The 25,635-nt window shown below is 39.9% G+C and overlaps 3 protein-coding genes across 6 annotated transcripts in view; 2 read left to right on the top strand and 1 right to left on the bottom strand.

The window, feature by feature from the left end:
* The first annotated feature begins 1,350 nt into the window (after nucleotides 1-1,350).
* On the top strand, nucleotides 1,351-5,681 carry ddit3 (DNA-damage-inducible transcript 3). The gene is made up of 4 exons (XM_022205913.2): nucleotides 1,351-1,511; nucleotides 2,942-3,003; nucleotides 3,484-3,692; nucleotides 3,888-5,681. The coding sequence occupies exons 3-4, from the start codon at nucleotides 3,537-3,539 to the stop codon at nucleotides 4,662-4,664; spliced, it is 933 nt and encodes a 310-aa protein (XP_022061605.2). The 5' UTR covers nucleotides 1,351-1,511; nucleotides 2,942-3,003; nucleotides 3,484-3,536; the 3' UTR covers nucleotides 4,665-5,681.
* Nucleotides 5,682-5,812: 131 nt separating this feature from the next.
* Nucleotides 5,813-22,611, bottom strand: mars1 (methionyl-tRNA synthetase 1). 2 transcript variants are annotated; one of them, XM_022205732.2, is made up of 22 exons: nucleotides 22,350-22,611; nucleotides 20,366-20,456; nucleotides 19,623-19,701; nucleotides 19,142-19,273; nucleotides 18,634-18,709; nucleotides 18,118-18,302; nucleotides 16,844-16,953; nucleotides 16,445-16,561; nucleotides 15,851-16,054; nucleotides 14,294-14,495; nucleotides 13,488-13,562; nucleotides 13,054-13,224; nucleotides 12,387-12,482; nucleotides 11,430-11,547; nucleotides 11,007-11,220; nucleotides 9,429-9,560; nucleotides 8,974-9,078; nucleotides 8,435-8,630; nucleotides 7,692-7,763; nucleotides 7,381-7,407; nucleotides 6,971-7,099; nucleotides 5,813-6,408 (listed from the first exon to the last, which is right to left on the bottom strand). In XM_022205732.2, exons 1-22 carry the CDS (start codon nucleotides 22,450-22,452, stop codon nucleotides 6,256-6,258), a joined length of 2,787 nt encoding a protein of 928 aa, XP_022061424.2. In that variant the 5' UTR covers nucleotides 22,453-22,611; the 3' UTR covers nucleotides 5,813-6,255. The 2 variants fall into 2 exon arrangements, with proteins under 2 accessions (XP_022061424.2, XP_022061489.2); XM_022205797.2 differs by lacking the exon at nucleotides 7,381-7,407.
* A 279-nt stretch (nucleotides 22,612-22,890) lies between these two features.
* Nucleotides 22,891-25,635, top strand: part of arhgap9 (Rho GTPase activating protein 9) — a 46,363-nt gene continuing 43,618 nt past the window's right edge. For 2 of the 3 annotated variants that reach the window (XM_022205612.2, XM_022205543.2), the window contains exon 1: nucleotides 22,892-23,150. The gene's annotated coding sequence lies outside the window, so the exon portion shown is untranslated. Of the gene's footprint in view, nucleotides 23,151-25,635 lie in introns of all 3 variants that reach the window. The other variant, XM_022205467.2, reaches the window with a different exon arrangement.

Here is a 25,635-nt window from a genome sequence, read left to right as displayed (position 1 = left end):
ATATGCATCTATATTTTAAATATGGTAAGTCTGTGTTGCTGAGTGTTGTTTTTTCCACATTTTAGTACCTATAACATACTCATAGAATTATAATTTGATGTAATCCATCAGTCTGTATCACTTTCCATTTACACCTCATATATTTATGTTGTAAACATGTCAAGTCTGTGTGTCTCAGTGTTGTTTTTTCAGCATTTTTAGCAGGCATAACCCGTCGCAACATGCTCATAGAAATGCCAGTCTGTGCCCCTGTCGTAAACTCTAGCCTCATATTTTAGGAATTTATTGAAAATTGCCAAATAAACAAGTCCGTGTTGATGAAATACAACGATAACAGCCGTATCAAAGAGCGCTAGACTGGATAAAAGTTTTTTGTTGTTGTTATTGTCACTGACTAATGAAGAATTCTGCTGAATTTCATCATCAACAGCTGAACATATAGGCGGACATCAAAAGGGGGACAGTCTGCTGCTGGATCACACCCAGCACCGCCAGCTCGCGCCACAGACGCTCCGCCGGCCGCGCGTGTGTTTTTGATATCTCGCGGAGCTGCGAGGGAGAGCGCGCGGTATGAAATGAACACGCTGTGCATGTGCGCCCGAAGTCTGCGGCATATCACAAATACTCGACGAATAACCGGCACCTGTCCTCCACAAGCACGCTTAAAGTTTCGAAGGAGGGCAGGTTTATTTCAATCCCCCCGCCTCGGGCTGTCTTGGGGGTAAAGCAGGTGTTCGCATCGCCGGTGTCACCGACAGAAACTTTAGACAAACACCTGCAATCTAAAGTCAGGTGAAAACCAGCGGATGGCAACACAATTAATAAACACGTCACGAGCAAGTAAGCGCTAAATGGATTGGTTGGATTTTTTTTTAAAACCACGACAGAAAAAAAAAAAACAATTCGTAAGAAAATCGATTCAGCTTTTGTGTTCCGGAAACAAACAATTCTTCGACATTAGATATCCATGCATATATGTATATTTTTAGATTTTTGTTAGAGCCAACACTGTTTAATAAAACATGTTCTGATTCTGCTGGTGTTATCCCCAGCTAGAAATTGGTTGCCAAGCATTGCATCATTCCTTTCATGTGACTCCCATACGCCCCAAATTCGTCCTGGCCGTCTTATGACTGCATCACAATTGCTGCTCGTACAAACTATATGGGCTGGAGAGAACAACCAGCTGATACGGCGTTAGGCCCCGCCCCAGTAATGATTTCTGAACTCTCTATTGGATGTCGCCAAGGAAAAGATCTTTGCTCCGCTCTTCTGATTGGCCCGTTGGAACGTCAGGCAATGTCGCCCCTGTTAGGTTGCGCTGAAACTACCTTCCCATGCATAGTTCGGTTGGCCTCTCCCTCAATATAAACACCGCCGGGAGTTTCCGTAAAATCACATTCAGCCGTCAAGACTGAACAATGGTTAACATGAGCTATCACCAATTTTTACTAAAATATCTACATACGAATTCAAGACAGTCGAGAAGGCGAGCGAATAAACGAAAGAGGGTAAGCGGACATTCTTGATAGCTTTGGCTGGCAGTTGGTGGTTGTTTTTCGTGTGTTTTAGGGAGTGACTGGCGGCCACTTTCTTCAAGTGGTCCGTCGTAGTGGAAAGGAAAAGAATGTGCATGCTTTTTGGCAGATATCCCAGTGCCGTTTTTAGAATAACAGTTGTCTTCATCAGTCACAATTTAATTTTGTTGTTTTTTGTGTGTTGTCTCCTTCGTTCGTCAAGTTGTCAAGCTCACGCGGACTTCTAGCTAGGAAGTTTGGTTGTTTTGGCTGCTGACCCAGTCAAACGTCTCAACACATTTTTGTGGATTTTCCTGTTACGACACACAATACTTATAATTTCAGATGTCATTAAATTTGAACATGTGGAATAGATTTTATGTAACTCCGCAACGTCTGACAGGAATTCATGGGACTCATAATTAAACGGCTTTTATTTTATTTTTTTTGACGTTTTACTTGTTTTCTTTACATTTTAATATTATCATTTAGGATTAATGATTACTCCTGAATGGACAGATGCTTTTCTGTTATTTTGACTTTTTTTTTGGTCAACCCACTCTTTTCGTTTCTATGTACGTTTCCTTTTGTTTCGCCCATTCCTACCGCTGGACTTAACATTTCCATGACGTAATTGTCTTGGCTTACAGTGGACATGTAGCCCAACTAAAACAGTAAAAAAAACAAACAAAAAAAACATGCATGTCGATAATTATAAAAAAAAATCAGAAAAGAACAGTTTTATTTACCAAGCCAAAGTTTTAATGCTGTAATGGCCGCGTTTCTATATTAACTTTAATATTAGACATCCAAATAAAGAGGGTTTCTTTATTCTTTGATTTTGTGCCTTCCTGTTTGTCAATCACATCATTGCCAAAGCTGGATGTTTTATTTATTTTTTTTCCATTTGCACATCAGATGAGACGAGCAGAAATGTCCAATTATATAACAGCGTCATGGTAATGCTTTTGTTTATTTATCGCTGGTAAAGACATCTGTGAGCAATTAACGAAAACAGACCTGACTGTCAGACCTGGACAGATTGTTGGATTGCCTCGTCGTTTTTAACCACTTGTTTATTGATCCCAGCGTGTTTTAAGGACCGTAAAAAGCAGGGGGCGCAGTAGAGAACATTTTGGTCTTTGTTTACAGCAATTATGTGGCAGGAATGTTTTTTTTTTCCAACCTTTGTTCATTTTATCAATGATTGATATTTTGATTGTTTTTCCCTTATTTTATTTTTTATTATTTTCTGAAGCAGACATCAATGTTTCATTTCAGCCATCTTTTGTTCTCAGTTCAAGCTTGCCTTGTATTTGCGCAAATCATCATTTTGATTCTGAAATCTCAGCAAATTTCAGCTGCTCCAAGAAACCTTTTTAACACTTTTAAGACTAATCTATCAAACACTTTTTTTCTTTCAGAATTGTTGGGACAATCTATCTCCAACAAATCTGCAGACTTGATTAAGAGAGACTTTCTAAAGGTAAATTGGCTTTCTTACATTTTCCCCTCTGAATGCTACATGCTTATGAAGTTAAAGTTGTGATGTGATCGTTTTTCATTTTAATAATAACTTTGTTCTTAAATTGAGTAATCACTCTTTTATACATGTTTTAAAACTTTTCCTTATTGACAATTTTTGGTGCAGTACAGTCATTTCCTCACTTAGTGTCACTGTTATTCCACTTGACAATTAAGTGGATTACACAATACACTGTACTTTGGACAAGCTTGCTTCATCTAGAAGTGAGTGATTGTGCAGATAAAGCCTGACTGCATTCTCACAGTTGCGATATTTGCTATCCTTCATCTCTGTATATGGGACAGTTGCAGAAGAGTGATGATAAAAATGAACAAGGTGGAGTTACTGTGACGTGTCAATCATCTAACATGCAGTTGCTTTGCACCCTTCCCCTTATCTTTTTCCCTCCACCCTCCTGCATCTGACGGCTGCCCCCATCAGGTCCAGTGTGAACCGTGTGGCCGAGTATCTGTGCGTTGCGACTGATTGGCGAGATGACTGCCGAGTGGCTACACCTGCCCCCGCCGTACCCCCCTGGTGTGGGGCCGTTGTATGGTGCAGAGTTGGAGGCGTGGTATGAGGACCTGCAGGATATTCTGGGCTCCGACACAGGAGGGGCAAAACTGGCACGTGCCCCCACATGCACCGAGGTCAGTAGTTTGAAGAACGCAAAGGCTAACACACCCATAATGAGTGTGAGTCTTTCAGTTATTGTACGTTTAGTGTTTCTTCTTTGCTTTTTTTTTTTTTTACTTTTTATGAAAAAAATAATTCACATACTAAATGATGTGTAATGATTTATACGATGCGTTGCACGTTTTGACGTTTTCATTTTGTCCTCGTAGAAGGAGCCGGAGTTCCTGGATGTTCTGGAGAGTTGTTCTCTGACATGGCTGACTGACGGAAGCCAGACATGGGGCGAGAGTGTCCAGAGGGCAACGGAGGAGATCCACAGCACCCAGCCTCTGCATCACACCTCATCATCATCATCCTCCTCCTCCTCCTCCTGCATGAGTCCAGCTGTTGCAGAAGAGCGGCAGGTGGAGGCTGAGAGTGGTAGAAATGGAGACAGTTCGGCAGGAGGTGGCAGTGACTTGCTGCCTCCGGAGTTCTTCGAGTTGCTGAGCGAAGGAGGAGTGGGAATGGTGGATACGAGCGGAGCAGTGATCAGCGGTAGCTATTATTACCACCACCATCAACACCATCAGGCTAATAATGTCCATCCTGCATCTCCCTCAGCCAGTGAGGAGGAACTGCCCTGTGTCCCAGATTCTCCATCTTGCTCCTCCTCAGCCTCCCAATCACCATCTCAAAATTGTTCTTCTCCCTCTTCACCCGTCTCTTCTCCATCCGCCTACCCGTCCTCCCGCCTGGGAAAACGCAAGAGGACCACCAGCGAGAGGGCCACCAGTGCCTTGTCCTCTTTCGCCTCCTCCACACAGCGTTCATCCTACTCGTCTACCAAAAAGAGTCGCAAAGAAAGAGAGCAGGAGAACGAGAGAAAGGTGCAGGAGCTGACAGAGCAGAATGAGCGTTTGAAAGCAGAGATTGAAAGGCTGGGAGAGGAGGTGCAGAGGACACGAAGAGCCCTGATAGAGAGACTAGTCAACACCAGGAAATGAGAGAGGTGGGGGAAGAGACAGGATGGAAGATAGGAATAAAAGATGACAGTTCCTACAGAATTGGAATAAGCAGTGGTGGGGAAAGGTGTAAAGTGGTGGTTATGAAATGCCTCTTTAGAAAAGAACGGAAACCAAAGATAAATTTTATAAGTGAGTGGATTTTTTTGAAAAGACAGAGAGGTAATGATGGCAAGAAGAAGGAAAGTGATGAAAGTCAAGACAAGAAAGGGCACCGAGAGAAAGGGCTGCAACAGCATTGCGGCAAATAAAAAGACACAGCATGTGTAAAGGAGAACAGACAGCTCTAAGTGCAAATCATGCAGTGATTTAGATGAATGTCAGTTTTAAAGAATGCCTAACTAGTTTCATCAAATGGGACTGCACAAATAACAGTTCTGAGCATTTGATGATTTGTATGTAGGACAGAAAGGAACTTGATTGAGAGAGTGCATTTCATTGTCATCCGTTCCCACCATTTTGCAAGAAATTGTAACTCCAATTTTAAGGGCTGCAATCTGGCTAGCAGAGATTATTTGCCCCAATTTGTGGAGAGTTTAGGAGCTCAGGAAAAGTTTGAAAGTGCCCAGTGCAGTGTGAGTATGAGAGAATGATTTTTGTTCTATTTGGAGGAAAGTTCATACCCTTTTCTTACTTTTGTATAATCCTGGCTTGTGTGTATGTGTATTTAGATAAAGCAAGTAGGACCCGGCTATACTTTCTAAGCTGACCTTTTCTATTATTATGGGAATTTGTGGTAGAATTATTAAGGGTTGTTCTACCCTGATTTACTATTTTTATATAATGTTGTAAAATATACAATTGTACTGTAATGGCTTGTACTGTAATAAGCCAACATATCCCCTGTTATTTTCTCACTGTAGTCCCAAAAATTGTTAATCGTAGAATAATATGCATGGCTTTTATCACTGATGGCAACAAATTCATGTATTTTACCGTACCATTCATTTTATCATTCACTGTAATTCCTAATTTGCAATAAAAGAAAAAAAATGTGCATTTTTTTGAGTCATGTAATGTTTATTATTTTCCCTTTCCAATTACTTTTTCATGATTTTTTTTTGGGTAGAAAATGGTGCAAACCAGAGGTAATTGCGAAGGGTGAGGGGGAGAGGATGAACATTTTTCAGTTGAACTTAATCAGTTTATTTTATAGATCCAAAAAGGGTATTTGTAGCAAAAAACAATTTTACAGAGGATATAAAACATCTTTAGATGCGCAACACACCTTCCAACGCTAATATCATATGCTGACTTTATCACAGGGAGAGTATAAAATCAGTTTCTTTTGGTGTAGGGATTTGGAAAAATCCCTCCATTCTGTAGCTGTATTCATTTGACTCTCTCTTTGTGTGTTTTCATTTCCCCGTCGGCCTATCCAGCATTTCATTAGTCCTCAGTGCCAAAACCACATTGTCTTAGATCCTGTCACGGCTTTGCCTTAAGCTAATACCCTCATCTCTCTCTCAGTGTACATCTTGTTCCCATTCTCCACTATCGTACCTCAACCCATTCTAGTCTTTCCTTCCTCTGACTAACCTCCATCATTTTTGCTTTTCCGTTTTTCCCCGTCTCATTTCTTCTTCTTGCCCTTCTGAGGTGCAGGTTCAGGGCTCTTCCCTTCAGCAAGAGCCAGCTGTTTCTTGAGGTCCAACAGTTTGGCCACCTCTGCTGTGATCACGGCCTTTTCTGCGTTTTGGGCTTTGAGCGCTCGAACCTTGTCCCCCTGTGATAAACAAGAAAGCCGGATTTATTAGATTTCTCACACCTTAATTTGTGTTTGATCAAACACTTAGCGGAAATTTAATTTTAAAATAGCAGGCATTTCACTAAGGCGGCAATCACCAAGTTCGGAATTTTAGGATTCTGTATTGAGAAGTAACCGTTTGTGTTTAAAATATTGAACGGCGTCTTGTAGTAGAAATTATAACGTACAATTAAAAGAAAATGAGGTGGTACATAAAGCAATTTTGATAATTGGAAAATGACAAATTAAAAAAATATTTTCCAAAAAGAAAATACTAGGTGAAAAGCAGCATTGAAAATTAGCCGCTATTCAGTTCTTCAGTAGTTTGTCGTGCATGTGTGTTCGCGTTATGAAAAGAATGTTCTCCTTCTTCACGGAAGATAGTACCCGCTTCGTTACCCTGTTATAAATGGACTACTTAAGAAAAAAAAAACAGCACAATTAATATTATGTTATTGAAAGCAATTTAATTCACAGCGCTGTTCTAATAAGATATTATTGATTCTAAAGCGGCTTAAAATGTAAGAACCAGTGAACTAACCTGCTCAGCCACAGCCTGTGTGAGCTGCTTGGCTTTCTCCGGGTCCACTCCGTTAACCGTCACCACCTCAACAGCAGCAGCAGGAGCTGGCACAGCAGCCGGCTGAGAGCTGGCAGCGCTCTGTGGTGTCTTATGAAGGTGGAAACACACAGACGAAAACGTTTGAATTTCGGGCGCTTCGGTGGTTATTATTTCTACAGATTACTCATCACTCAAAATGTCAAGGGGATTTGATGAGTCACTATGTGTGAATGGACACTGCATCACATTGTACACATGGAGATGAGTGAAAATTCAATATATGAGGATGTTTAATTCGCTGCTCGGGTTAGTGAAGGCATGCGGTAATCAAGACTGACACAGCAGCACCAGAGTGGACTGACTCTTCACAAACAAACATCACTCAATACCTTCTCTTTAGATGGTTCATCTTCAGGCTAGAGGCAAGAAGGTTTAAAGAGGGATTATTTTTATCTATATCGTGGATGCTTGATACATAATTTAAACATTTACAGTGTGTTTGCTCTGTATCGTGTTTTAAGAAGCAGGCACTTCAAATTAAATACAAATCTTTATTTATGACGACAGTCTGACAGACCCATGAACAGCTATGCATTATCAATTCTTTCTTATTTCATTATTCATCAGTGGTGAACGTATATTACTACCAGACCTGACTGAACTCATGCACAGACCATTAGGCATCATAAACATCAAATACCTGCTGTCCACCAAATCTTTTCTTCAAAGCCTCAATCTGGTCTGCCTCCAGTTTCTGGAACAACGGACTGACCTGGGAATAAAATGGGTTGGCAGAGGCAATAAAAGGTAAAAATTAAAAATATATATATGCAGGAATTTTAAAAAAGTTTGCAATTGTCGATCCAGCCCAAGGCCAGCATCGCTGAAAATTTCACCTGGAGGCTCTGTGCTCATCTTTGAACAAAGAGGATTATGCAAGTAAGTGAGTAGATAACTATGTATGAGAGAATTTGCAGAGATTCTATGATGATCGCCACTGCTAAATGAAACATTACACTGGTAACAAAGGGCACAATTTGTCAGAGAAGATGTGCGTGTAGACTTTGTGTGACATTTGGGAGATGCAGTTTCTTGGTCCTCACGTGGAGACCACATCCCCGGATCATGATAGCGCTGGTGTTCGAATGCAGTGTTGGCAGGCTGCTGCACACATGTCACCACAATTAGACCTGAAGGGACAAGTGGCCTGAGAGAAACTTGCTGTTTGCTCGAAGGCTGAACCTTCCAAACGCCATCTAGGCTATTATTCTTACGTGTGTGTATGTGTGTTAACAAAACTACAATGTCCTCAAGAGTACTGAAATATTGACAGACTGTTGCATCCTCATTGTATCACCCAGCCTCAACCTACTGGAGGTTAGACAGGTTTGTGTTTCTGCAAATACGCGAGCTGTGTGTGTTACATGTCCAGGTCATACTTACAGTGCCAATGCGATGTCCGGCACACAGGGAACAGACAAAGGTGCCATTGCCTTGCAACATGGTATTGACGCAGGATTGCGGGGCATTGAGTTGATCCCTGATGGTTTGGCTGACTTCTGGCATATAAGGCGAGAGCATCACTGAGAGCAAGCAGGCGATATTCACAGAAACACCAGTCACGGTGCCTGCACGCTGCCTGAAGAGAGCAAACAGATTAATTAGTCAGACACATTGTGAATCTAAATGTTTTGGTTAAGCTTAGAATGGACAGAATTTACATCTTAATTAGTGCTCATTTACATCAATATAAGCACAGATATTTCCTTCTTCTAAGAACTGATCTTAAATATGGTGACTTTACCTGCACTAAGAGACACATGACTGTGAATAAATATGTCATTTTCAAAAGATCAGTGTCCCATTTCGATGCAAAATTAGACTTTGACACATCTGAGTCGCAACCGATAAACACAGATTTATCTATCTTGTATGAAACTACACATGTACATATTGTGTCCAGCTGGTCAAGACTGTCTCACCTTTCTGTGTCTCCTCCCTTAATGTTCTTCCACGGTTCATTGACCTGAATGTACTGGTTGCCATGACGAGAAATGTTCAAGATGTGTTTCAGGGCATCGCGGATTCTGGTGAAACATTTTAGAGAAATTGATAGTAGCATGAGAACAACAGTGGATGGATATTAATCAAAATGAGGAGCATTTTACAACCACAGCCCATGATACAATATCTATTTCAGTATCACCACAAATAAGGTTTAACCTGACGACACAATTGCCAGTGTAACACTCGTAATACAAACGTTGTCCCATAAAGTACATGTACAATTATTAATGTTAAATCACTGAATTAACCAAGTTAAAGACTAGCAGAATTTTACTTCCTAAAGGTCATTTTAATTAACCAGATATGTGTAAATCACAACAGCATCCCTTCATAATTGCTTTTGACAGACATGTGATTCTACTGGTCTTACTTGACTTTGTCCATGAGCTGGATGTACTGCTGCAGCTCCCAGCCCACCAGAGCCAGGAGCTTCTTATCTTCCTGCTGTAGCTCCATCACAGGCACACAACCCTCAAAGAACTTAGTGACAAACATGCCGGCTCTGGAGGAGAGAGGGACAGAAGGGTTTGTATAAAAGAGATAAAAAAAAAAAACGGGGGTCAGAGAAAAATGCTGGAATGGAAAGAGGTGGGCATTGATAGAAACGGGGAGAGATAGAGAGAGCAAAGCGAGCGTAGGGCATGTTACTTGACTTGCTAATTGTTTATAAATTATAGATTTTGTTGCCATATGTAATACAGCGCTCTGCTCTGTGCACGGCACTGAGTCACGCCACAGCTCCTTGTCTGCCTCTAAATTGTAGCTGCTGTCTGGAACAAGTAATTTTTCACATGAGTTTTATGTGTACATCAGGAGGATGCTCATAGTGAGAAAGTTTTTGTCATGTCTGATGCAACACACTGTTGTATATTTTACGCATCTCTCAGCCTCTGAGGAAAGGCTGCCAGACCAAAATGTTTTCACAGGAACGTCAAATGTACGACGAACCGTGATTTTGATGTGTGAGCATGAACTTCACATGACCTTAATTTGTTGAGTCCTCTAATTAGCGAAGCTGTCAATCCCTGCGTTTTTTTCATCATGGGAAAATAGGGATTATTCCTACAGTCAAAATGACAATTAATTTAGTCACTAAAGTAGTGCCTTTTTCTGGTAAATATTAAGCGCTGATTTAGACATTTTGGTTTGTCTAGCTGATTATTTGTGAAAGCGTCATCAAAAAGCTTTGACCAAACAGCAATTAGAGGGAAAACTGCAGCCCAGAATCATCTGTAAATCTTGGAGAAAAAAAATGGATACAAGATGGACATACTGTCTGTCACTAATGATGTAGTGATTCAAGGATTGGATCCAGGCAAGGACACAATTTCTTTTCTGAAGCAGAATACTTTCTACCTCCAACACCTTAGGCTGGATGCAATCTACAAGATATTTTTGAACCAATTAGGCATCAGCGTCGCTGCCCGAGACCAATTTTGAAGATCAAGGTACTTTGAAAAAAAGCTGCTCAGAAAAATCTTTGATGTAGGATTTAACCCTGATCTTATAAAAATCATTTGAGGCGATGTAATTGGGGCTAAATTACGCCATCCCAAACAAATTTGGAAAACTAGGGTGAACCTCTTGTAATAGTTTGTGCTGTAACAGACTTTTTCCAATGAGTACAACTATCTGAAAACTTAGTTGTTAATTGGACTGGATGACAGTTTTGCTGCGAATTTAGTTTTTGAGTGAAACCTACATACAAAATATGATTAACTTGATCTCATTCGCATCATTTTCATTTCAAGTGACTGATACGAACTAATCACAACAATTACAATAACATGATAATGTGACAGGTACAGGAAAAAAAATGTAACTTTAGACATCGGTGGATATCACATTCTGAAGCTGGTCTTTTTCTGACAAAGAGAGTAAAGTGTAATATTTGCAAATCAAATGGAGTCAGCAGGAATTCATTGTAACACATAGGACTATTACCAACCTGTTGATGAAGTTGCCCAGGTTATTGAGAAGCTCAGAGTTGTTCTTTAGAGCCATGTCAGCCCAAGAGAAAGCGGAGTCCTGTCCTTCTGGACGCACATACAGGAGGTAGAACCGCCACACATCAGCTGGGATGCCTGTGTCCTTTGCCATGTCTCCAAACACACCCACACCACGGCTCTTGGAGAACTTTGTGTCCTCGTAATTCAGATATTCTAAGGGGATGGAACAGCACAGGTTACCGCGAGAGTCTTACACTCGGCAAAACACATAATTACTGAGCGAGCAATGCAGCATTCGTGTGTCAAAAAAGCGTTTTATAACCTTTTCAAGCATCTGCTGTGAACTCAAAAGCCAGTCAGATAATCTATCACATAAATAATGAATCAACTGAGGAAATCAGTCAGTTGTAATAAGTGCTTACCGGTAGCAACGAGGTGGCTGACTAGAGTGTAATTGTCCTGGGCTCCCAGTAGGGTGCAGGGGAACACCACGCTGTGGAATGGCACATTGTCTTTGGCCATGAAGTTGTACAGCTCCACCTGGTGGCAGAGATAAAACACCACACTGTGAGGATGACATCATATTAGATCATCATGAGATCATCCAGTTCAAAGAGGACTTATCTGCTCTCCCCAACCCCCATCTCTCTCTCTCTCTCTGCAAATACAGGGCATCACACACTCATAACAGGGAGCTCAATCCCGGGGTTTTAGATGGAGAGCGATGAGATGAGTCAGTTAGAGCGAAGAAGATAGTGATGCTTATGAGAAAAACGTCAGATTTTCTTCATACGTTTATATTTTTTTAGACAGATCAGACTTTAGGTCAGTTGAGACCATATGTAAATGCGCAAGTTTGCTATTCACGAGTGGTTTTCTGTTTGACACTTGCTGCTTTATGTGTGGGAAGCTGTGTGAGCAGTGCCCTTAAAATAACAAACTCAAGATCGCACACAAAATGTCAAATGGTTCCCCTTTTTAAGCAAAGTGGAGGACGGCTTTACAAATCACAAAAAGCATCAGCATGATCATGTTGAGGTTTGCATTTCAGAAGGGAGGAATCTTGAAAACCCATATTAGCCAATAGTGTACCATCTTCACTACATTCTACCATGTATGCGCTGTAGCTATGGGTATAAAATTGAACGTTAAACTCATTCATAATCAAAGAGGTTATGTCTCTCTCTGTTTCACATCAGGGTTATATGGGGCTAGGAATTACACTCTGTTCCAATGGAGGGTGAAAAAGACCAGATGGGGCAATGAAAAAAGCAATCAGACCCATTCTGTGATGAAAAGAAGACAAAATCTGTGCCAGGCTTGTGCATCAGTACTCTGTATGGCTCATAAAGTCTGACAATGTGTGCTGGGAGTGGTACCTGATGAGGATTCTTCCACCACTTTTCCCATTCGTCGGTGTAGTTGGCAGTAATGGACAGATAACCAATGGGGGCGTCAAACCACACATAGAACACCTGCAGAAGCAGAAAGAGCGTTTTGACTGACAGCGTTTTTTTTTCCCTTTGGTATAAGAAGTAATTATGAATTAAAAACATTAAGAGGATTGAATTATCAAAAATGCACAAGGGCCTAGACACAAAAACAAAAAATATACAGATGTGACTTCAGTCAAATTTCCTCATGCATTAGTGTGTGGAATAAAGTTTCAGAACTGTGGACTAAAACAAGTGATCAGTGTCAAAACATGCTTAGACAAGCCAGAGCTAAAAGGTCTCCCAGTGAGGCTTTAGTGTGCTATTAGGTATCATTAGTCAGTGCAGCATTTGTAAGCACTTAATGAAGTGTGTAGTCACTTTTTGATGTTTCATTAGAAATATGATCTAAGATACTAAATGTTTGCATTCGTTACCTCGTCCAGCTGGCATACTGGAGTAGTTACATTATGTTTTAATAAAGAAGGGTAATTGAGTGGAGTAAGCATCTCTCTCAGTGTATACAACCCAGACTAAAGGCAAACAAATGCTATCTAATAGTTAGATCTGCAATGTGAAAAAATCTATTCTATTATATGTTACAATAGCAGACCTTGTCTGTAAAGTCAGGGTGAGGTACTGGCGTTCCCCACAGCAGGTCCCTGGTGATGCAGCGAGGTTTAAGTCCATCTCTTAGCCAGGAGCGAGTGATTTGTTTCGCGTTTGTTGTCCAGTCTCCTGAGCTGGTTGATTTCTCCAGCCACTGCTCCAACTGAGTTTCTAGCTACATAAGAGAAAGAGGGAAAATGAAAATGCTAACAAAAAACACACGGTGTCTTAACTCCAAACTGCAGCTTAAGAAAGAGTAAAGCCGTTTATATAATAAAATTACTAGAGGAATAACTGTTTTCCACAAGCTGTCTTTGAACGCCACCTTAAACTTACTAAACTGGATTACTCTGTCTCCATCCCTGTGACCAAAGAAGCAGCATATAACTTGTAAAATGAACAACCCAGGGCATTGCAGAGCAGTGTGAAAAATCATACCTTTGGCAGGTCCAGGAAAAGATGTTTGGAGGAGCAGATGACAGGAGTCTGCCTGCAGACCTTACACTGAGGTTCCTGGAGGAGACAGGCGTCAACAATGATCATTACTGATTAAGGGCAAAACTTACCCAGACTTTCAACCTAAATTTGCCATTTTGCTATGAATTTATTCATCAATGTAAGCAAAAGCAACATAAAGAGTAATTAGGCCAACAATGAGCTATTGTGGCAGCCTCCCTAAATAATGAGAAAGTCTTTTTAAATTCACAGTTCTGCACCAAACTAGGAAAAACATTTCCTTAAAAGAGGCACAGATTTCTTCTCAGCAGCTTGGATATAGAGAAATGTGCTTCTGCTCCAGTAAGTGATACATTCTGAATATATGCTGCAGCTGCCATCACAGACCCAATTCCAAAAGTAGAAGCAGAGTATTTCTCCCTTAATATACATTTTTCAAGAAAGAATAAAAATGATGTAGACATTTCTTTTAAGACCTCTTTAATACTACATAGAACACACTTGATAACCTGTTTGAGAAAAAAAAGATTTAACTAACCCAATTTCACTTTTTTAAAGGAAGGTGTATAGGTGTGCAATAGGTGCACATACATTTGAGAAAAAATAGATTAGAAAACATTACTGCCTACACATGATTTTTCAAGAACTGAAGATACCTTGTGATATTCCAGTTTCTACCACCATAATTTTCTTTACAGTCATCAACAGCTATAAGAGACGGATTTGATGAGATTCCCTTTTTACCCCTATGACCACTTCAGATCTCCAGCAGGCTCCTCCTAACTCACCCTGAGCTCCACAGCATTGATGAGCCGCCCACACTTGTCACACTGGTCGCCACGAGCTTCTGGGTATTTGCAGTGCGGACAGATGCCTTCTACGAAGCGGTCAGCCAGGAAACGCTGACAGTGTTCACAGCGTAGTTGCTCAACCGTGTCTTCTACAAGAAAGCCATTGTTGTGGAGCCGCCAGAAAATATTCTGAGCTATCCTGAAAACAATAACAGAATTAAAAAGCAAATTCATCGGGGGTTGTGCCCGAGATGTAAGAGGAAGACCTCAGCCTTGTGTTAAACGTGTACAAATGACAAAAATGAGAGTTTTCTTCAGTACGAACTAACCAGCCGTTATAACTTGATGACAGTTCGTCTTCCAACTTCAACTGGCATTGTTTTACCATTTTGATGAGAAAATAATCTGGGTCAATATAGCAAATAGAAAACAAAGCAGTAAACTAAAAAAAGAAGCTTAAGGGAAGAGAGCTTGCATTATTGATTTCGTAAGAAAAATATGAAGCAAAATGGTATGTTAAAACAAAACTGATAGTAATCTTCGGTTGTCGGTTGGTGAATCTAAAATCAAAGGCCTAACCTCCAAAGTACTCCTCACAAATCAGGTCAAAAGTCTTTAATCTGTGGACTGTTTTCATTTCTCAAAGAACAGCATAGTGTTTGATGCCTTTTATGTTGTACGTTATCAAAGGAAAGGCCCAAAAACAAGAGTTTTTATCTATGTAATCCATTTCAACGTACAAGCTCTAAGATTTAGATCTAATCTTTAATGGAAAAAGTGCTTTACTTTTGTATCTCATTTCCCATTTTAAGCAGGTAAACTCAGCAACACCATTTCCATGCACACACTGCCAAAGAAATCAAACCCTCTCCATTCCTTTCCTCGTTGGAATAACTGCTACGAGCAGCAATCTACAATTCTGCAACAACAAACTGATATTTTACAAAGAACGTCCAATTTATTTTTCCCTGACTTACTCTGCCAATACTTTCTGATTTGACAGATTTTTGAAAGAAGTTTAGTTTTAAAAAATGATACTGCTTCTTAAATGACTCCATTTTTAGTCTTTTACTATGAAGTGGAGTCAATCTTCCACACTGATTTAGCTGACATGAGTTGTGCCAGTGTTCTATTATGATTGTATTTCCAGACATGTCAGAGCTTAACTACAAAGTTAAAACCAATATTTTTGAACAGGATTTATTTGGTAAACAGCTGGAAAGCAAACAGTAGTAACTTATGTCCAACGATCCCGCTCCATAATCTCTGATATTATGTACGGCAGAATGTATAGTTGAAAGAGCTGGATGTCCACATTTGCATGTATGGCAAGATTATGCTAATCCTATGTTCTGTAATTTTATAGTAAGTACAAAATAATCATATGGAAATATTTTAGTGCTTTCCTTCCGCATCCAAAAAATGACAGGACCTGGCTCTTGATTTATCTGTTTGAAGACGGCTTGTTCAAAGATAACCCTTGTCTTTCACTACTGAAATAAGAGTTGATTAAAATTTTGTCACTGGTGGCACTAAACAGGTCGACACACTTACTCCGTCTGCTTCTCTGTAGTGGTTCTACCAAAAAAGTCAAAGTCAATTTGGAACCATTTGTAGATGCTGGCGTGGACAGCGTGGTACTTGTCACAGATCAGCTGTGGCGTCAGTCCCTCCTCTCTGGCCTTGTTCTCTGTGGCCGTGCCGTACTCATCTGTGCCACACACAAACAACAGGTTCCAGCCTCGCAGGCGTCCATACCTAACGGAAGTAGATTGACAGAAGGATTAAGTGGTGCAGGAGGTAAAACGTGAAGACGATGAGTGAAACAGCGATGCACATAAACTGAGAAAGAAATAAAAGCTCAGAACAGAAGAAAGATTGAGGATAGAGTGAACAATGACAGACTGGATAACCTCTTGGTGAGGTAGATTATGATGGACAGCTGTGATTTTAACATTCAGAAGGCTGTATGTTCATGCCTCTATATTACAGATGTACAGGATTTCTATATTTTCATTTTTAGAGAATATAACAATGTGTGTGTAATTACTGTTACATACAACATTTTGTTCACTATTATCAGTTTTTTTCCTAATCCAATGTGCATTGTACATAGAAAAAACAGAGAAAACAAGAATAAATTCCTACCTGGAGAAGACATCAGCACTGAGGACGCAGCCAATGATGTTCCCCAAGTGGGGGACATTGTTGACATAAGGCAAGGCACTGGTCAACAGGATGTTTCGCTTGCCCTCCTGTGGCAAACTGAATAAATAGAAAGAAAAATTAAAAATACAGGACTGAATCAGAATTATGCATCTCAGTTCTCACCTCACTATATTATTGGATGATGATTTCACTAAATACATTTTAAGGTGAGCATCATCAGGCTGATTTATTTGGTGGTGTTGTTCTGGCTGTACAGGAAGGTTTCTGGATAACATCCTAAAGGACGATGCTCTGTACACATACTTTTCCCACAAGTACCTCTAACCAGGACTATCTAATTATTGACTAGACTGAAAAGAGGCCCCTTTTACTACTTACATGGGGTGTTGTCTGTCTGTAGCCAGAGGGCTGGTGCTCAGACCCTTACTCCAGTTGAGAATAGCTGCTTCCAATTCCTCCTCTGAAAAAGCACGCTCGCCTTCCTCACCCTAAACAAATGCAAAGATACAGAAATGAGGTTTTAAACCAACCAAGAGGACAACAATATCTAAATCCAGGACGTGACAAAAGGACCCAGACAAACATCAAATGAACTGCAAGCCTCAGTGGACTCAGTTAAGGTCTGTCTACATGATTCTACAGCAAAGAAAACACTGGGTGAATATGGGATCCATGGGAGAGTTGCAAGGTGCAAACCACTCCTGGCCAAAAAGAACATAAAGGTTGGTCTAGCATTTGCAAAAAAAAAAAAAAATCCAGACGAGCCTGAAGACTTGGAATAACATCCTGTGGACTGATGAGTCCAAGGAGGAACTTTCTGGAAGACACGGGTCCCGCTACATTTGGTGCAAAGCTAAAACTAAATTCCACAAGAAGAACAGACCAAAAGTGAAACATGGTGGTGGTAGTGTGATAGTTTGGGGCTGCTTTGTTTCAACAGGACCTGGACGATTTGTCATAATTGATGGAGCCATGAATTCTGCTCTCTATCAGAAAACCCTCCTGGACAATATCCACCATCAGTGTATGACCGAAAGCTCAACACAAATTGGTTTCCGCAGCATGCAATGCCCCAAAAGCACAAAAGCATGTTCACCTCCGAGTGGCTCAAATTGAACAAAATTGTGGTTTTGGAGTGACCAAGTCAAAGTCCTGGCTTGAATCTAATTCGATTGTGGCAAGACCTTAAAAAGACAGTTCATGCTCGGAAACCATCCAATATGGATGAGTTTGAACTATTCTGCAGAGAATAGTGGATAAAAGTTCCTCAATGTTAATGTAAAAGGTTGATCACAAGCTGAAAATCATATCTTAGGTTCAGGGGGACAATTACTTTTTCACAGAGGTGATATATGTTTTCAGTAATTCTTCAATAAATCATAAATTAAATAATAGCATTTTGTGTTTTGTGGATTATCTCTGTATAATATTCCATATACAGAAATGTTAGTTTGATGATCTGGAACATTTAAGTGTGGGAAATATTCAAAAATAGAAGACTGCTGTGGCGAGGCAAATACTCTTGCATGGCACTGTTCATGTTTCCTGAGGCATATGCACAAATCACATCAGGCTCTGAAGCGCTTTCCAGTCAACACTGTTCAGTAAGAGAGCTTCAAGTCTTATAGTTATGCTGATAATCTGGCAGATACCTCAGCAGGACTGCAGTTGCACGGCTGCGTGTTTCTGCCCTGGCTGCTCTGAGGGGCAGGCTGTCTCTGCATGTAACTCTTCATGCCCTGCAGGCCTTTTCCCTGCAGCACTTTCTGAGCAGCAGACAGGCAACTATGTACAGAAGCCACACGGTCGAACCAACCATTCACAGATTTGTGTTCACCTGCAAAAGAGACAGGCCAATGGAAAAGGAGAGACAAGAGGGAAAAAGATGAATAGGCAAGGCAAGTTTATTTATATAGTACATTTCAACAACAGGGCGATTCACAAAGTGCTTCACAAACACGTTAAAACAGCAGATGAAAACACAATTATAAAATGAAAAACAAAAGAAAACACATTCATAAAAATCATTAAAAGGGTTAAAATAAGATTTAAAATAACTGTTAAAATGATTTAGTCAAATAGGAAGGTAAAAGGTCAAAGAAAGGTTGACAGACAGACAATTTAAGCACAGCTAATGACAAAGAATTTTTAAATTAATTAGTAATCACCCAGTGCTTGTGAAGAGTCAGATAAAACCGGGTACAGTGCAGCCCACAAAACAACATCGGCAACTGAAACAGCTTCCTGAAACACAACACAGTTTAATTAACGTATTATTGTAAACTATTTCAAAATTGACATGTTTGAAAAACCCTAAACAGAGCAGAGTGATCTACCCGAGGCCTTGTAACTATTATAGTCAATTATGAGGACTATTTGCGGTATGACTGGAAGTGTATGTATAGCTGTGACTATCTGTGTGCTTACCACAGTTTTTCTTTAGTTTTACACATACAAATGTAACCAGAGGAGCTAGATGTGGTACAGCAAACGTGCACAGTTAAGCTCAGCTAAACTTCAAGAGACATGATGAACTTTTGCTGCACTGACTTTACTATAACCACCTGAAAGGACCTTGGTGAGTGTTAATTTTGTGTTTATCTTCATAATGTATTAACATAATATATAGCAACTAAACACTGACAAATAAAACTGCTGAACACGTGGATACTGTACCCCAGTTAAATATGGCGTGCCACCCTTGCTCAAGCTTTGGTCCAAGAAATTTAGGGGACCCTGGAGGACTGTGGACACCTCTGATCCTTTTCCCTGCAGCACTGCCATGTAAAGAGCCTGTAGGAGGGCAGGCTGAGCAAGAAAGACAAAGACAGAGGTTAATTAGAAATGACCAAATGACATCAGATCAAGCAGTAAACCAACACACTGTGACTGAGTTCAACAATACATTTCCTTAAACATTATACAGACAATTGACACACGTGTCCTAGCACTGATTTCTGTACACTGTTCTTTGGAGAAAAGAAATTTTAACCATTTATCTGGATGGATTAATGTCCATGTGGTTAAATTAAGCACAGCAAGATGATTGTGTACAACAGAATTTACAAAAGCACTAATTGCAAGTATATTTCACAAACTGATTTGTATTACAAATTACCAGAAAACAACAGGGTTGATTTAGTTATGTAGAGCTTACCTGAAGATCTGTAGCCTCCCATTCAAGCCATTGGTTGCAAAGCTCACTGGATTCTTGTCCACTTACTTCGAATAGATATCTAAGGTGTAACAGTAGGAAATCCAGTCAAACAGTTCCAGCTCACTAAGCATGAAAACAATCTGTGCTCAGCATTAATTTATCTGCAACATGTATGCACCATCCTCAAGAGAAAGACACAGTGTATCTCCAAATTTAGCTGCAGTGCAAAAGAATTTTAAATCTTAGCAATATATTTTATTGATGAAATGTTTTTACACCATTTTTACGACTGGCCTTAGTTTATGGTAGAATCATGGCATAATCATACAAATGTATTTCTAGATCTCTCTGTTTCATGCATACAGCACTGCACTGTCACTGCAGTTTTAAAAGGGTTAAAGAATGTGTTTTACCAAAGTGCAAAATCTCTGTTGGTATTTAGCCAAGCACATAGCTTTGCTTGTTTTTGCTCAACATTTGAGATATTGATCTTAGACATTTCTCTTAAAATATGAAGGAAAATTATTTTGATGAGCCGACAGCGACAAAAACCCCAAGAGACTAAAGCTAAAGCTATCCAGGAAGTCAGCAAAAATAGTTTTTGTTCTTGAACTGACTCTTTAAGATTTCACACATCTCAAAAATTAAACAGAGGCAGTGATTACAAGCAACAACATTCATGTGAAATTATCACTGTTACTGATATAAAGCAAAGCAAGAAGGACTATGTATGGTGTACTGACCGACAGATGGCATTGGAGCTGAAAAGGTGCAGCCCACCAGGCAGGATCAGGGCCGGCAAAGTTGGACGGCTGAGAAACGGCACCACTCTCTCTGTAAAAAATACCAAAACACACAAACAAACAAAAAAAAACAATATAACGAGCTTGGTTAGATAATGCCAAATAAATTCACACAACAGTAGATGAACAAATTGCCGGACAAGTTCAACTGGTTCTCTTTTGTCTATTAAGTCTGGTTGGAACAACACAATCTTGGCAGCAAGTTTTATGATGACTCAAGAATTCAATATTTTTGAGAAGGAAAAAATATAGCAGGCATTTTATTACATTCACCTGAACAAATTAGTAAGAAATTACAGTTTGCCTAAAACAACATATCAATGACAAAAAAATACAGCATTGTCATGTAAGTTCTATCAGCACAGTCATATACCATTCAAGAGATTTTTCAGCAAAGTGGCTTGCATGATTCATGTACTTCAGTGAGACAATTTGTTACTCATCCCCCATCCAGTTTATATGTGTGCATTTCTGAGTACAGCTTGTTCATTTATGCACAGTGGCTGCCTCCCAGATGGTCCTGGTTATTCATCCCTGTGATCCCGCTCCCAAGAAAGGACTAGCACACATCTGGGACCAGACCACCACTATAGAACTGGGATGTCTTACCATTTCATTAGAATCTAATTCCTTTCCATCATATCCAGATGATAGAAGATCATCTGTCTAATAAAGAACCTCAGAGAGTAATAAGGAAGCAGTCGTCTAGTACAGGTAAACTAAATTCAAAACAAAATACACTGCATTGAACACATTGGTGAACTTTGCCCAGGCAGATTTCTAGCATTAAACAGGCTCTCTTTTGAAAACATTAACAACTATGAGTCAGAACTGCAAATGCCAAATTAGTCATTAGTTTTCCAGGAGAGAGGTGTAATTTCATTGAAATCTGTATCAAGAAAATCAAAAACCACTTTAAGTCTGGGTAAATTCACATGGCCAACTTGGATTTTGGACTCTCTGTGCAATTTAGCCAGGCACTTATTTTGGTTCAAACAAGATTTCAGGCCTCTAGGTATCCATTAAAGTTTTCTGCTGGGTTCAGCCCGACCCGTCTGGCAGGAATGACAGTGTCTATGTGGCATGCCAGATCAGATATTTACTTGAGATTGTTGGCAGGTTCAAATCCACCCCAATAGTTAGAACAAATATTTGTCATTTACAGCAAACAAGCAAACAGACAAGCTGATTAAAGACAATGATGTTTGAAAAGGAGTAGTGAAAAAGGTATTGTGCAAAATGTGTCATGTATATGGCAACATAATATATTCCTCAACTTGTAATTCCACAGAATTGTGTTTACATATAGTGTTGTTATTGTTTTTTTTAAAAAGATAAATAAGGACAGATAAAGATAATTCAGTTGGCTGACTGGAAAAAGTAAAGTTTCTGGATCTACTTCTGGATGTCATTTATCATATTTTTCTTCTGTATCAAAGTCTGAAAGCACAAATAATCACAACTAGAATAGTCACGTTATTCAAATTAAAGTTCTGGATTAAAAATAACAAATTCAGACTGTAACTCAATAGAAATGCACCACACTGTGATACTGGGGTAAACTGTACCTGTAGCTCTGTACTGCTAAACAAAGACAACATGAAGCTGCACAAACAAACAATACTAAAGCAAGACAAACAAAGCAGTGATATTGCAATAAGAGTTTTTTTCTAGCCGCTTCTCAGATACAGATACTGTTCACTCCATTCATCGTGACTGACACTGACAGGCAGATGTCAGTTACGGTGAGCTAAATATGCAGCTTGCTTAGTGTTACACAGCAACAACCGTCGGTTAAAGCACAAATTCAGCTCAAACTTGACAAGACGATATGTAATTGAAAGCCAGTACCAAACTAAAGTCGTTATTAGCGGAACTGCAGTTAAATTAACACTGTAAAGTTTAGCTAACCATGCTTTCTTACCTTCGTGGTTGACATAGTGGACGCTACACTGAACTCCTGTCACTTCTAAAGCAGCTAGCACCTTCAGGCAGTGTGGGTTGCCTTCACTGACGAACAGCTCCATGGTGCCGGTGGTGGCTTCTCTGCTATAAGGCTGGCGGTTTGCTTTAATAATGGCGATTTTTGTAACTTTAAAGCGAGTCAAGTAGCCGTTGATAGTAAGTTTGCCGGGGAGTGCTGTCCACGCTGATGCAAGCACTGTTGGCTCTAACAAAAATGGCGGACGTGTAGTTTTACGTCAGCCTCCGCGTCGCTCAGAGAAACCGTAGCTGTCTGCTTAGAGGACTACATCTCCCATAAACCTTTCCCACAAGCAGCCCGTTGACGTACGTGCGATGTGCTTGTTCTGATTTATAATACAGCAACAGTGGGCGGGATCGATGTCGTGTGTCACGCATTTCTCATCGGGCGACGCCTTAATCAGAAACAAACGCACCGCTGCGTTGCCTTTTAGTGTCATCTGATTGGTTCCTTGTAAAATCATATTGGCCGATTGTAGCCAATCTTCCACCACCAAACCCTGAGCAGCACAGGCTATTTTCTATCCGCTTAAAGAGCGAGGAGGCTCTATCATTATGGGCAGCAGGGGCATGCAAGTGCCCATGCGTGACTGTTAATTTACTAAAGTGTGGGTAAATTATGTGAAGTTATTTCTTATTTTTTCCCCACGAGAAAACGCAACAAACTTGCCAAGACGCAACTGCTGGTCTCTCTGCAGTTCACTCCGTAAACACAACTGAGCAGTCACCACGTCGCTGCAAGGTGAGTGATGCAAAGGTTTCTGAATTGCTGCTGAACTGCTGAGACGGAGAACTTATTTTCTGCAAAGATATTCATGTAAAATATGTTATTTCTGTGATGTTCACTCTGTTTATTTCTGTGATATTGTTGCAAATCTGGAAATGTTATGGTGTGAAGAGTTTGTTTTTGCGGTGGCTACAGGTAAAAATATGCCATTCCCACTCAGACATCCAAAATATTTTAGTATTTAATTAATTTAATCATCCTTTTACCTAATAATTAATATTTTGTATTGTTTTGGAAGTTTATGATTCTTTATTCTGAAAATGCAAGCTGATTCAAACCTTAATTTGGTGGGTTAAATATCTCAATGCCATAATGTTATCATCTGATGTAAAGCTAGCACAATAAAGTTGTAGTCTTTTGTAACTGCCAGAGTGTGCATTCATAAAAAGAGCAGGGTTACATGTTGTGAGTCTTTGTAAATCAGAAAATAGCTATTTTTTTTGGCCTTTCCTGAAAGATATGGATATGATTTGCACATTGATTGTCAAAGAAGGTGCAGTCCAGTGCTGTACCTAAATCATTCTGCCTCCAAAAATAGGCCATAGCTGCACGTTTGCTAAAATAAGAAGTGTACATTTTCCAAAACAAGTTATTTTTCCACATCACAGTGTCAAACCACATGTAGCCTGTGCTGTCACAACTGCTCAGACTCAACTAGTGCATTGAAACAGAGCCGCATAGGGCAACTCACTGACCCAACACACGCATAAAATGTTTAAACCTGCAACCATTTCCTGTGGAGGAGCACTTTCCACTTTTTAGAGTTTCCTGCTCAACCCCTCTCTATCTACACACGTCATCTGACACCAGTTTCCTTTGTTTTGCTTCTCTTTTATGTAGACCTTCAGACAATGGTGCATTCTCACGTATTCCATAACTACAATGATGCAGACACTGCGATCCCGTTATTGGTCATCTCTTCAAATGTCACGCTGATAAGAAGTGCTAATCTCAACAGTTTGCATATGGCATGTGTCGTGCGGAAATGTTTGCATGCCTCTGCGAGCGAGTTAGCCCTTACATGCTTTACAGAAAGTGTATGGATGGGTTAACCACAGGGTGTGATGGAAACAGTTTGACTGACGCATTGCATTTTTGCTGTTTCATAATCGTTCTTAAGTCCATGCAAAGCAGGAGATTTGCTCCCTTTTTTGCCAGCCTCTGACGACACAAGCTTGAAAGATTATTTTTCACTTGCAACTTTGCTGATTAAAAGTGCCCTGTACCATGTGCAGCATTAGGATGAGGGTTACAAGTTCACTGTAATTACTCGTGTGCTGCACACGCTGTTGCTGTTGTGGATGCAACGTCAGAGAGAGAGATTGAGAGACTGAAGAGTTTTGCATTGTGGTATGTTACTAGTCAGATTATTCTGCAGCTCTGGCATGTCTAAGCCTATGTGTGAAATGTGTGGATACTGTCAGTTGTGGAGCAAAATTATACAGTACCAAAACCTTATCTCATGTGTGCTTTGTACCACACATCAGAGACAACCTCAACACAGCTTTGGCTTTAAATGCAATTTACTAACATCTGGTCCTTTATAAACAGTCCTAAACCCTCCACATCTGACAGATAGTTGTTTCTTTTATGGCATTCACTTACTGGTTTTGTCTCTTGGTTTAATTGTGCCTCAGTTTTGATTAGCTTGCCGTGACTTTGAACTTTCTCTCAATTAAATCCAGCCTTGCCTCATTGCTGTTTCTCCTCCCTTTCTACCTAATTTCTGTCTCACCAACAGTTCTCATGACCTCAAGCTCATCATGTGATTTTGCATGACATACTACAAAGAGAAAGGGGGGTCTCAAACAGATTATATAGAGATTAAAGTAGATTTAAAACACATTCATTTTTATTTACAGCCAGTTTATTTGGTGCACCGAACTGAAACAACTCAATAATAAATCCTACTTTCATTAGAATTAAAGTGTTTTTGTGTAAAGGCATTTATTCAGTGTTAGGGCTGTATTGCAGGCTAGAGTTTGTGGTGCAGTTCAGTTGTCATATTGAAAGATGTTTAACATTTTATCCTTCGTTTTTACAACTGATGACTTACCAAACTAAATGTCCTGTGTATCCCAGTGATCCCAGCATTGAAGAATATGAAGTAAAAGATATAAATTTAAGTGTTATACCTATAATTATTTTCATTATTGATTAATTTGCAGTATTTTCTTGATTATCCAAATAAGTATTTAGTCTGTATGTTGTCAAAAAAAAGTGAAAAAATTCCACTCACTATTTCCCAGAGCCCAAAGTGAGGTTTTCAAACTACAATATATTTAATAAACTATGAAAATGCAGCACAACCCCATGTTCGAAAAGCTGGAATCCACAATATTTTTGACCTTTTCTTGCTTGAAAAAATGACCGAAATTAATAATCAATGGTCAAACGTGTTGTAATGTTGTTTATTGAACTAAGTGTTGCTTTTTTAATG

This window comes from Acanthochromis polyacanthus, chromosome 5, assembly GCF_021347895.1.
Source record: "Acanthochromis polyacanthus isolate Apoly-LR-REF ecotype Palm Island chromosome 5, KAUST_Apoly_ChrSc, whole genome shotgun sequence".
NCBI classification, from domain to species: Eukaryota; Metazoa; Chordata; class Actinopteri; family Pomacentridae; genus Acanthochromis; species Acanthochromis polyacanthus.
The sequence above is the reverse complement of the archived record's forward strand: the minus strand, read 5'-3'. Positions and strand labels throughout refer to the sequence as shown.